Genomic DNA, 13,175 nt, shown 5'->3' with positions numbered 1-13,175 from the left:
AAATACACATTCACTCAGAACTTCACTCACTCAGACTTCCCTATCGCTACACTGACTCTCTTAGGGTTATTATTAAGATGAAATACCATGAACAAAAGTTGGCATAAAAAGGTTTTAGTCTGCTTACATTTTCCTATTGCTCATTATTGAAAGAAGAACAGGAACCTGGAGGTAGGAGCTGTTACAGAGGCCATAGAAGCTCACAGAGACTGAATCGACAGTCACGGACTCTGCATGGCCCTGAGCTAGGTCCTCTGCATATACATTATGGTTTTATAGCTTGGGTTCTTGTGGACCCCTAACAACAAGAATGGGGGGGGTGTCTCTGACTCTTTTGCCTGCACTTGGGACCCTTCTATGGGGTTGCTTCAGTCAGCCTTGATAATGAGGCTTTGTGCCTAGTCATATTTGGTTGATATCCCTGGGAGGCCTGCTCGGTTTTGTTTGGTTTTGTTTTGGGTTTTTTTTTTTTAAGGAAATGGAGGAGTGGATCTAGGGGAGGGGGGTGTTAAGGGCTGAGGGACTGGGAGAAGTGGAGAAGTCAATATGATTAAAAAAAAAAAACTTAAGTAGTCAGCACATAAGAGAACCTGACACAAAATGATAAGTAAATGCTTATTTTAAAATAAGGACTAAGGACTGAAGAGATGGTTCAGTGGTTAAGAGCTCTTGTGCATCTGGGACCCAGGTTCGGTACCCAGTATGCACATAGCGACTCACATCCATGTTTAATAACTCTGGCTTCGTGGAGTCCCACGTCCTCTACTGATTTTAAAGAAGAGCTAAGCATGGTGGCTCAGGCCTGTAATCCCAGCAGCTGAGAGCCCGAGGGAGAAAAGCCATTCTAGGTTACCAAGTGAGACCCTGTCTGTAAAGATACGGGAGAGCATCCCAGCATCTGAGGGGTGGAGGCGGGAGGCTCAGGAGATCAAGATCATCCTCCACTACATAATAGGGTCCAGGACAAAGCTACCTGTATCTAAATTAAATAGTTAAAAATAAAGGAGGGGAGAGACGGTAGAAGGCAGGTGCAAAATGTTGAAACTGGAAGGAAATACTAAAAATTCAGGATCTAACGCAGACCCGCTTGTCTCAGCACATGCTAGCACGTCTAGTCACGCAGGTCGCCAGCTTGGTCAACAATTTACAGCACTGGAAAGACAAGCCCCCAAAGGACTTCCCCCTCTGATATCTCACGTGATCATCACAACCTAGAAAGATAGAGCGCAGATTATTCTGTTCCCTGGAAACAGACATAGAGAAGGGACATCACAAAGCAGGTTGGACTCCCTTCTGTGCATCTTTCTGCAGCTGGGCCCTGGTCCTGATGTTGAGATCCAAAGTGGCACACCTGCGCCTGAGCAGAATGAGCCAACCAATGAAGAACCCGCATCCAAGGAGGAGGGACAGGGGCGCTACCAATGACTGAGCTCTCTCTGAGACAGATGTAGCTAATGAGGACTTCGTACTGCAGAAGGACGGTTGCTCGACCAATGAAAGACAGAGACCAGCCAGCCGGCTAGGCCGGATCGCCAGTGGGGCGCCAGGGCGGGGCGCACAGTCGAGCGCCAACCGCTAGAGGCCGATCTGCAGCGTGCCGCCCGGTCACCACCCGCCATGGCCCGCGCTGCCCCGCTGCTCGCCGTGCTGGCCACACTCCTCACCGCCGCAGCTGCAGGCGGAGACGCACCTCCGGGGAAAATCGGTGCGGGAAGGATGCGGTGGGGTGCTCACTGAGGACGGGCGGGAAAAGGGTTCGCAGCTGACCGGGGGTAGGGGAGGGCTGCTCCGGAGATGAACCGGCTGTAGGAGAGGTTAGGGGCTGCTGAGCGCGGAAGAAAAGTGCATTGGGGAGGAGGTGATGGCGAGGGTGGCTTGAGCAAAAGGTGAAGGCCACCTGCGGAGGAGGAGGCCTGGGTTGTAATAGCCACTGACGGCTTGCTGTCTGCAAAGCACATGGTCACTGCACATTTGCTCTAGAGAAGCTCTCGGGTGACAAGACAGAAGCAGGGCGGGCGGTGGCGTTCCCAGAGGTCCGCTGAGGGCCTTGTGTGTAGCAGAGGCTCTGACTGTGGTTCCTGCAGGACCAGAGGCCCTTCCTTAGGATGTGAAAGTTCCGTGTCCGGAGAGCGCTTGGCAGGTTCTACCAGCACTTAAAAAGGTTTTGGAAGAGTGACATTTAACCAGAACTTCCGGTCTGTAGAAGGCAGTCCCCTGCACAGGACAGAACAATAGGTTGCTGGGGGTGGATTTGTTGAGTGACAGAGTGGGGAACTTTTCCCCCTCAGGCAAGCTAGGCAAGCACTACTGCCCAGCTCTGCAGCCCAATATAGAGAACTCTTAATGACAATTTTTTTTCAACTATTATTTGTGTGGTTCCCCCCAACATTCATTCCGAAGTTCCTCAGGCATACGGCAAAGTTGAAAGAATTTTACAATCTCGTCCACGTGCCCGCCACCCACTCTTGACATTTGATATTAACACCACTTACATTTCGGTGCATTTCACTTGCACAGGACAACTCACTAAATACGCTGTTGTGTAGTCGTGGTCACTAGTTGTGCGTTTGTTGACAACTTTTTTGTTTTGTTTTCACTCTGCATGACTCAGAGATTCTCAGAGCTCTTTGTATGTGAATTCCTCCAACCAAAAATGCTCAGCTTCTAATTGTGGGCGAGCAGGTGGGAGTGCCTTCGGTCATCATAGACTTGCCTGGACCAGTAGAATTCTAAAGTCTAATTGTGTCAGAAAACTCCCAACAGGCCACAAAGGGTTAAAGCTGACCAAAGCATACTGGAGATCGATTTATGTCTGAGAGTCCATGAAAGAAAGAATCATGGGGGTTGGGTATTAAGAGAAGGCCTAGTGGAGGTTGACTTTGCAGACTTGGCAGGATAATGAAGAGTTGGGAGGGCAGGGACCAGGGATGTACAGTACTCATTTCCCAGCAAAACCAAATGGGGATTCCGAAGCTTGCATCCCCAGCTTGTCTCCAGACACACCTCACTCAAGTCCTTCCCTGTTGGTGACAAGCTGCCCTTTAGTCGTTCAATCTGAATGTCTTCAACCCCTTGGTGATTTGGACTGTGCCTAGAAAGGAGGAAGGAGAGGGTGCTTCCTGTCTGAGGGCGTAATCCTCGGTCTCCAGCAGGGTTTTATCTCAATGCTTCTGGGTGGCTCTAGGACCCTTTAGAGTGTCCCTGATGGCCTGCTCACGCTGTCCTTTCTGCTCTCGCAGCCATGCAAGTTTTCCTCAGGATACCCTGAAAGCCTGTGGTCCTACTTGGTTATGGATTGTTCTAGCTGACTGTCTCTGCCCATTGGCTGCTTAGGCTCCTGGGAACCAAAACCCTCTTTGGTTCATCTCTATTTTTTTTTTAAGATTTATTTATTTATTATATGTAAGTGCACTGTAGCTGTCTTCAGACACACCGGAAGAGGGCATCAGATCTCATTACAGATGGTTGTGAGCCACCATGTGGTTGAACTCAGAACCTCTGAAAGAGCAGTCAGTGCTCCTGAGCCATCTCTCCAGCCATCTTTGGTTCATTTTTGAGCCTTGGTATAACTTATAGGACAAACAATGTTATGTATATTACATAAGCCTGTTCACAGTGGTGTGACATCTTACTCATAGCCTGGGAGACTTGGAGTTGAGTGACACCCCCAGACTCTGAAATGAACATTGCTTTGGAGAAAATGGTTAATTTGGGACTCTCAAGAGGAAGGGAGAGAGCAAAGAGGTTAAGAAAAAGCTAGGGTATTTCTGGAAGTGACTTGTTTGTTTGTTTGTTTGTTTGTTTTTGAGACAGGGTTTCTCTGTGTGGCCTTAGCTGTCCTGGAACTCTGTAGACTAGACTGGCCTCAGAGCTCAGACAGCTGCCTGCCACTGCCTCCCAGGTGCTGAGATTAAAGGCGTGACTCAGTCTTAAGGACTGAGGAAAAGGAGTTGGTTATTTCAACATTGCAACAGACAATTGGTGGAGTTTGCTACCTGCCAGGGTCTGGGAACAGAATAACCCTGCTTCCTCCCTGTCCTCAGACCTTTTGAGTTTGCTGTGGCAAAGGCAGAGCTGCTGCTGGTATATTTGTGAGAGATCCCTGCCTCTCCCTAGAAGGTGGCTCTGAGTTTTAGAGAGTCGTTCTCTTCTTGCCTGACTGGGTAGTAATACTGGGCTGTCAGTGGGAGGAAAGCAGTGCTTCAAATAGAGGACAGACAGAATTGCAGGGAAGGCAACAGCCCAGCCCAAGGGTTTCATAACAAGTTCTCCCTCCTCCCTCGGGGCTGCTTGTTGACTCCTGTCTAGACAGTGGTTCCCAGCAGCATCAGGTGGTAGGTTGGACTTTAACCAAAGGTTGACACACTTTGCTTATAGAGAACCAAAGAGTAAATATTTGGGGTTTTGAAGGTTATCATGACAGTAGGTAAGAGAAAGGGTGCAGGCTTTATTGGCAGGTGTCAACAGCATCAGGAGACTGAGAAGGAGGCTCACCTGAGTGTAGGAGTTCAAAGCCCACCTGAGCAGCATGGTGAGACCTATCTCAAGAAAGACAAGACCAGCCAGGCTTAGTGACTCATACCTTTAACCCCAGCACTGGGGAGGTAGAGGCAGGCAGATCTCTATGAATTGGAGGCCAGCCTGGTCTATATAGGAAGAGCTTGTCTCACACACACACACACATACACACACACACAAAAGGTGGGGGGAGGAAGGAAGACCTACGCCTGTAAAACTTCTAAAACAAGCCTGGACTTTGATTTTGACCTTTGGGCTGTAGTGTGCTGATCCTGAGCTAAGGAATGGTTTCCAGCCACCAACAGAAGTGTTTGGTCAGTAACTTTTCACCAGTTAATTCTGAAATAAGCAAAATGGAGGAGATGGGGAATTGTATAAAAATCTAAATTTATTATCTGATTTTTTAAAAACATTGATTGATTGATATATATGGAGAGGGCGTACTTGTGTGGAGTGCATTTCATGGCACTTGTGTGAAGATCGGGGGACAACTTGCAGAAGTTAATTCTCTCCTTCTACTACATAGGTTCTAGGGACCAAACTTTGGGTCAGCAGGAGCCTCTACATGGAATCATCTGGTTGGCCCACTTTCTCCCTCTCCCTCTCTCTCATTGTTTTATTTGTCTGCTTATTTTCAAGGAGTTTCTTCACATAACCATGGCTGTCCTGGAACTCACTCAGGCTGGCCTCAAACTCAAAGATTCATCTGCCTCTACCCCATCCCCACCCCACAAGTGCTGAGATTAAAGGTGTGCACCACCACTGCCTGGCTCAATCGAATATTTTAGAACATTCTGAATTTTGAGATTCTCTCCTCTTCTGCTAGGGTCTTCCTTTGTCTGCTGAGGGTGGTAGTAGATACAAGAGGTGAGGGCAGCCCTTTAATTGTTGGGCTTAGAGTGTCTTAAAACTCAGGCCGAAATTACCCCTTTGAAATCTCATAAGCCTGCTAAGCACAAGGCCCAGGAGCCTGTTCTCTGCACAGAGTGGTGTAAAAGTAACCAGCCTCTCTCTTGTGCCTTGTTTGGACTTGCTGACAGCTGTTATTGGAGCTGGGATTGGGGGCTCTGCTGTGGCCCATTTCCTTCAGCAACACTTTGGACCTCGAGTGCAAATTGTCGTCTATGAAAAAGGGACTGTAGGTGGCCGCCTGGCCACCATCTCGGTCAACAAGCAGAACTACGAGAGTGGGGCCGCCTCCTTTCACTCTCTGAGCCTCCACATGCAGGACTTCGTCAAGCTCCTGGGTGAGTGCCCATCACGGGGGGGGGGGGGGCTCCAGTGCCTGGTGCCTCGTGCTCCAGGGGGCCCAGACGTCCCCCAGACCCTTAAGGTCAGAGAGTCATTTAGCTCAATCTCCTCATTTTACAGATGGAGCAGCTGAGACCAGAGAGGGGAAAGAACTTGCCTGAGGTACACAGTGAGTTAGTTGCAGAGCCGGGATTAGAACTCAGGTTTGACTTCCAGACCAGTCTTTCCCTTTCAGCTGACTGCCTCTTAATTATACAATTACATCAGTGTCCACGTCCTGTTGCACACCAGATACCTGGTGCTCTGCTAGGTAGTATGTAGACAGTGACCTCAAACCCTACCAGCCTTCAGGATGAGACAGATCTTGCTCTAAAGAGACTGGAGCTCAAACCATTAACATACTTCAGCTGAGACCACAATGCTATATAGGTAATAAAGCTGGGACTCAACGCCAGCACCATCTAAACTCCAAATACACACCCTGTTTGCTCAAGAAGTCCCAGCTCTCAGAAGTGGTCCTGCAGGATCTTGTAGATACACAAAGTGGGTACATGCAAATTCACTCACCACATCAGGGTCTGCCAAAGCACAAGGTTGACATGTCCTCTCTGCCCACCCTCTCTGTACTTGGGATCAAGCACAGTGTCATGTAAGCACACAGACTATCCAGGACACAGGATGCTGTTGAGGAGTATAGTGTATGTTATGTCGGGGGGGGGGGGGGGGGGTAGGGAGGGACTGAATCATGGCCATATACATACATATTCATGAGTTGAGTGTCCTTTGGAATGCTGAGAAGCTAGAACTCATGTGAGGTCAGGGCCCCATCTCAAAGCCAGCCCTGTCACAACAGCCTTTAGACATTCTTGAATGGTAGCCTTTCCCCCACTTTTGGCTAAACAGATCGCTGTTGAGAGAAATACAGAATGGTGTTGTTTTCATCTTCATTTCCGTATTCACTAGGAAGAGCAAACTTTCTTTGTGTGTATTCATTAGCGTGCTGCTTACAGACAAGTAACATATAGGAACAAAAGACAGTTCTAGCCATTTGTATCAGGAAGGCCCCAGCTCAAAACTCAAGGCACTGCTTGGGCCTCCTGGGATCCTCGAAGGGGAGCTGAGGGGGCTGCTGGTCTCCCGCAGGCCTGAGACAGCGACGCGAGGTGGTGGGCAGGAGCGCCATCTTCGGAGGAGAACATTTTGTGCTGGAGGAAACCGACTGGTACCTGCTAAACCTCTTCCGCCTCTGGTGGTACTATGGCATCAGCTTCCTGCGGCTGCAGATGTGGGTGGAAGAAGTCATGGAGAAGTTCATGAGGTAAGGAGACCAGGGACACTCTTAGGCAGGAATTGATATGGTTGGAAAGTGTGAAAGGGAAGGGAAGGTAAATCCCAGGGCCCTGGCACAATTCAGTGCAGGCTCAGAGCAAGCCCCAGCCTGAGGAGTGTGTAGAGCAGCTCCCTGCCATGTCTTACTAATCTCCACTCTTCCTTCCTACCAAAGTTCTGAAGCACGGGTTGCAAACTCAGAGACTTAAGAAGGCAGAGATGCAGCATGTGTGTGTGTGTGTGTGTGTGAGGTGCTGGGGTGGAAGAGGGCAGGGAGGCAGAGTAAGGTCATCTGAGGCAGCCAGCTGCAGCGCGCCCATGGCCAGCCACAATGAATCGTGTCATGAAAATTTCCAACTTTTCAGTGTTATCTCCAGTTGGTTTTGTGACCCACACAAAACACTTATGCAGGCTATATGCAACCTGGGGTCACTCGCTGGCAAGCTTGCTGTTTCCACTTTTTTGTCTCTCTAGAACAGTGGCTCTTCACCTTTCTAATGGTACGACCCTTTATTACGGTTCCTCGTGGGGTGAGCCCGAACCATACGATTATTTTGGTCGCTACCACATTTTTGCTACTGTTATGGATCTTAATGTCAATATCTAATATGCAGGGTATCTGATATGCCAAAGGGGTCACAACCCACAGGTTGAGAACCACTGGTCTAAAACAATCTCTTTTCTTTCCTCTTGAGTGCCAGCCCCTTCCTATTACCTCTAGACACCAGGGACAAGTGGTCTGAACCCACTTTGTACTCACACGCCAAGCAGCCACGCCTTTTCTGTAAGCCCCCTGCTTCCTGGATCCCTGAGGAGAGGCTGCCCTCCTGGCCTCATCACTGACCCTCTTCAGTGTCAGATGCCCAGCTGTGTCCCTCTCCGCCCTCCTCCACACCCTTTCCACTCTATGGTTAGGCCATGCAAGGTGACATGCCTTTCTGACATTCTCAAGATGTCCCCCGGAGATGCTGCACTTCTGCTGTCTCTTTCTTCTTCCTTTTTAAATTACTTTATTCTTTGATAATTTTACACATGTATGTAATGCATTCTGGCCACAATCCTTCCTCCTCCTCCCCTCTCCTCCCTCTTCCCTCCTCCCTTCTTCCTTCTTCCCTCCTTCCTTTTTCCTTCTCCCTCCTTCCTCTTCCCTCCTTCCTTCTTCCTCTTCCCTCCTTCCTCTTCCCTCCTTCCTCTTCCTTCTTCCCTACTCCCTCCTTCCTCTTCCCTCTTCCCTACTCCCTCCTACCTCTTCCCTCCTTCCCTCCTCCTCCCTCTCTTACTGGCCTCTCTCACACTCCTACCATGTCTTTGTCCCACGTTTGTGTCTTCTGCCTTGTTTTTGTGTTTGCTTTGACATCCACTGTTTAACCAGGGCTGCTCACAAGGGGATTGGTGTGGAGCTGTCCTCTGGAGAATAGGTTTTTCTAGTGAAGACAGTAACGTCCTTTTCTCCAGCAGCCCTGACTTGCCTTTAGCTTCCTAGGGTAGACTGGGGTTCCGTGAGCTCCTCCCCATCTGTGACCGAAGGTTTATAGGGCTCCGTGTAGACAGCCACAGTTGCTGTGAGTTGTGCCCATGGCATGCCCATAAGACTACTTCACGACCCTACTCCCCACTACCGAGCTTTTTTTTTTTTCCTTTTTATAACTTTTCTGCTTTTGCTTGACACAAAGTCTCACTCTGTAGTCCAGCCTGGCCTCAAACTCACAATCCTCCTGTCTCACCCTCCAAGTCCTGGGACTGCATTACTTCTGCCATGTACACAGTCATGTTCCACCCCCTCTTTTCTTCCATGACTTTTCTCTCTTGTTAGTTTTAAGTAACCCTGCCATGCTGATTGTTCCCTATTGTGGAAGCAAGTTCTACCTGTCTTCTGGTCCCTTACTCCTATCCACCCTCTCGATACTGCTGTCTAGTGGCCCAGTGGAAAGCCAAGCCATTCAAAGGCAAGCTAGTTCAGAATTGTATCAGCATGTGGTTCCTATCTGTGCTAGTGAGTGGGGGGCGGGGAGGGGGGTGAATGGAGGAGGGATAAGACAGGAGCTCTGAGCAAGTGAGATCAAGCCAGAGGGGAGGGCAGTAGTGGCATGAGGCTATTGCCATCAATCCAGCTTGGTCCTTGAAGCCAGAGCAGATTTAACGCTAGAAAAACAAAATCCACTTGTGTTCAGAGACATATCAGCACCTGAGGCAGGAAGTGTGACATAATTGTCATCCAGCAGAGCCACACTAGGAAGCCAGGTCCTGTGGGATCCTGGACTGTGTGTCTTTATCTCTGCACTGTCTCTGGCCACCAGTGATGAGATACAGACAAGCCTAATATAAACTAGTACAGACATCCCTAGGCCAAAGGGATGGAGTGGCAGGCCTACAGGAGGATGGGTGGTCAGCCCAAAAGCTTTCCTGCACAGGGCTCCAGCCTCTTCCTTCTCCTAGGATCTACAAGTACCAGGCACACGGCTATGCCTTCTCGGGTGTGGAAGAGCTGCTCTACTCACTGGGGGAAGCCACCTTTGTCAACATGACCCAGCGTTCCGTGGCTGAGTCCCTGCTCCATGTGGGCGTCACACAGCGCTTTATTGATGATGTCGTCTCTGCTGTGCTACGGGCCAGCTATGGCCAGTCGGCATCAATGCCCGCCTTTGCTGGTGAGTGTGCGTGTCCTTCCTACCCATACACTTAGAACAAGCTGGGTCCCATGAAAACCTTCTGGCTTTTTATCGTTATCCTCATTCTCTTCCTTCCTTCCTTCCTTCCTTCCTTCCTTCCTTCTTTCCTTCCTTCCTTCCCCCCTTCCTTCCTTCTTTCCTTCCTTCCTTCTTTATGTTTTTAATTTCAAAATCACATTGTATTTAATGTTGGCTATCCATGCTCATGGTTGGGAGGAGTTTTGTCCTGGGATGAAGGCCCAAGATCTCTCCTCTCTCTCCCAGGAGCCATGTCACTAGCTGGGGCTCAGGGCAACCTGTGGTCCGTAGAAGGGGGCAACAAGCTGGTTTGTTCTGGTTTGCTGAAGCTCGCCAAGGCCACCGTGATCCATGCTACAGTGACCTCTGTGACCCTGCACAGTACAGGTACGTGAACGGAGCAGAAGTTATGTCTACACCTTTCCTAGCCAGCCCTTCTTTCTCTTCTGTGCCTCAACCTACTGGTCCATGTAGGAAGTATTTTTTCAGAAAATCAGTGGAAGGCCTATCAACACTAGAGGGCACTGTTTGGTTCACTGAAAGAGCTAGGACGCTTCCTTCCATGTATCTAATTCCTCTGAGCACTGAGAATTCAAGCGACATCCTTACCCCAGCCAGTCAGCAGCAGAACCAGAGGAAGGGCTTGGGCTTTCTAACAATCCGATCAGGGCTCACCCAGCAGCCGCATCAATACGGACAGGAGACAGCCCAGTGCCCCTGTCACCAGATTCTCACTGCACCCCCAGTGCTGGGTCCCAGAGGAAAGGTGGGTGGGTATAAATGAACGTTTATGTTCTCTCCTGCTAGAAGGGAAAGCCCTGTACCAGGTGGGGTACGAGAGTGACAAGGGCAACAGCTCTGACTTCTACGACATCGTGGTCATCGCCACACCCCTGCACCTGGACAACAGCAGCAACAACATCACCTTTGAAGGTTTTACTCCACCCATTGATGACATTCAGGGCTCTTTCCAGCCCACAGTGGTCTCCCTGGTCCATGGCTACCTCAACTCTTCCTACTTCGGTTTCCCCGACCCTAAGCTTTTCCCCTTCTCCAGCATACTCACCACAGACTTCCCGAGCTTCTTCTGCACTCTGGACAACATCTGTCCTGTCAACATCTCAGCCAGCTTCCGGCGGAAGCAACCCCAGGAGGCTGCAGTGTGGCGAGTGCAGTCCCCGAAGCCCCTCTTCCGGACGGAACTGAAGACCCTCTTCCGTTCCTATTACTCAGTCCAGACAGCGGAGTGGCAGGCCCACCCCCTCTACGGCTCCCGCCACACCCTCCCAAAGTTCGCACTCCATGACCAGCTCTTCTACCTCAACGCCTTGGAGTGGGCAGCCAGCTCCGTGGAGGTGACAGCTGTAGCTGCTAAGAATGTGGCTTTGTTGGCTTATAACCGCTGGTACCAGGACCTGGACAAGATTGACCAAAAGGACTTAATCCATAAGGTCAAGACTGAACTGTGAGGGCTCCAAGGAGAGCCCAGGAACTCTGTCCCACACTGAAGATGGAGGCCACCCCAGCAGCACAGGACTGGCTAGGCCACATTCATGGGCCACGTGGCTTTCTCTGCCCTCATGTATTGAGCAGGTTCCCCCGTGTGGATCCAGGTGATCTACTGTCTGCTTATCTAAGGATCCTCTTAGAGGGTTGCCTTTTTTTGTTTTATGAGGGAGAGCTTAAGAAAAGGGAAGCAAATTCAAGTCAGTGTTTTGGGGTTTTGGTTTTTTTTTTTTTTTTTTTTTTTTTTCTTTTACTTTCTGGAGTTTGGGTTTTACTTTGGTTGTTGGTATTTTGGGGTTTTTTGTTTTTGTTTTGTTTTTTGTTACTGCTTTTCAAGAAGAAATTAAAAATTTATCCTCTAAGCCACTCACTTCTGGCTTCATTTTTTCACCAGAAGGGGTATAGAGCAGAGAACTCGGTTTAATTTCATTTCTGTCTTCCATTCCCAACTTCCCAAAATGCACAGCCTTGCAGTAAAATGTTTACAACCAGCTACTAAAAGCAGAAGGCAAGATCAGAGAAGAAGCGTTTGGATGGGCTGTTTGGAGTGGGCTGTAGTTCAGAACGTCCTTAGACACCCATCTCCACACTTGCGACTTGATCCAACCCGATCTGACCTGAGGGACATTTACCCATCACCCCCTTCAGTAGAGCTCTGGGCTGCTTGTCAATCATTACAAATAGAAATAACTGGTCAGAAGAAGGGACGCTTTTGACATCCCCTGGAGATACTGGCCATCTCTTTATGCAAGGGTACAGGAGTCAAGTGACGGATCCGTATGCAAAGGAGTGGTCCTACCTCACTCCCAAAACCTTCTCCTAGCTGGGCAAAAGGAGGCATGGGATGGGATTTTTAGGAGCTTAATATGCTGTTTTCTCTAGCCCTAGCTTAAAAGAGAATTCCTATAACCTATAAAGATCAGTAGGTTGGAGCTGGAGATGTAGCTCAGTAGGAGAGTGCTGGCCTAGCATTTGGGAGGCCTTGACGTTGGCTCCCTGAACCATTAAATAAATAGATAAAAATTGATATTGAGTACCGGCATAGCTCACTGGAGGGCTTATGTTTGGCATGTGTGAAGCCCCTGGTTCAAGTCTCAGCACCACCACCACCCCCCTCCCTCCAAAAAAATTTTAACAGTGAAGTGAAACTTGTCTTCATTCCCTTGAATCTGGGCCTTTCTACTGAGGGAGCACAGGAATAAGTATAGCCAGGATGGGCTGCCTGCCCACACAGAAGCAAATAGATACATGCACACGCCACTCAGATTTGCTAAGGTGGGTTTTAGGGGAGATGCTTGGATGCACACAGGAAACATTACCACCCTAGGATTCTAGCGTGGAGGTTTGCCCAACAGATAGTCCTGAGAATCATCTGGCTGCTTCCTTCTGCAGGGAGGACAAAAGCCCCACATAAGTGAGAACATAACTTGTCTGAGGTCTCCACTAAGTTTTAAAGAACCCAGGCTTGGAGCTTCACTCTAATGGCTCCTTCCACGCAGTGGAGCTCCACCAGGTGACAGCAGTGGCAGGGCAGAGATGCTCTTTAGGGCACAAGGGATCTGCAAGTGGCAGGTGTTACAGAAGCTGGGACGACTGGAAGACTGGCTCACCAGTAAGACAAATTTGTTTGAAGTAGAGAAACAAATGAAAACTGCTGAACAATAAAAACAAAACTGGTCAAAATGGCTTGAGGCCACATGCTGAGCACTGGGAAATTCCCAGATTCTTCTGGAACAACCAAAGACTGTTGTCAACAGCACCCCCAGCCCCTGGGAAGTTCTTCCACAGCCACTGAGCCAAATTCCTAACAGACCATATAGACCAGCCCTGCTCCAACACTCATGGCCAGGAAAGAGCCAAGTGCTGATTGGTTGGGCTTCAGAC

General features: G+C 49.4%; 1 protein-coding gene across 2 annotated transcripts; it reads left to right on the top strand.

Moving 5' to 3' along the window:
• The first annotated feature begins 1,602 nt into the window (after nucleotides 1-1,602).
• Nucleotides 1,603-11,551, top strand: PCYOX1L (prenylcysteine oxidase 1 like). Of its 2 annotated transcripts, none has more exons than XM_080920042.1 (6): nucleotides 1,603-1,705; nucleotides 5,559-5,765; nucleotides 6,913-7,087; nucleotides 9,535-9,746; nucleotides 10,032-10,172; nucleotides 10,593-11,551. In XM_080920042.1, the coding sequence occupies exons 1-6, from the start codon at nucleotides 1,618-1,620 to the stop codon at nucleotides 11,252-11,254; spliced, it is 1,485 nt and encodes a 494-aa protein (XP_080776168.1). In that variant the 5' UTR covers nucleotides 1,603-1,617; the 3' UTR covers nucleotides 11,255-11,551. The 2 variants fall into 2 exon arrangements, with proteins under 2 accessions (XP_080776168.1, XP_080776169.1); XM_080920043.1 differs by lacking the exon at nucleotides 1,603-1,705 and adding an exon at nucleotides 5,890-5,931 and having other exon boundaries at nucleotides 5,638-5,765.
• The last annotated feature ends 1,624 nt before the right edge of the window (nucleotides 11,552-13,175 follow it).

The sequence above is a fragment of the Micromys minutus genome (genome assembly GCF_963924665.1).
Source record: "Micromys minutus genome assembly, chromosome: 8".
NCBI lineage: Eukaryota > Metazoa > Chordata > Mammalia > Rodentia > Muridae > Micromys > Micromys minutus.
Note: the sequence above shows the minus strand (reverse complement) of the source record. Positions and strands in the feature narration are given on the sequence as shown.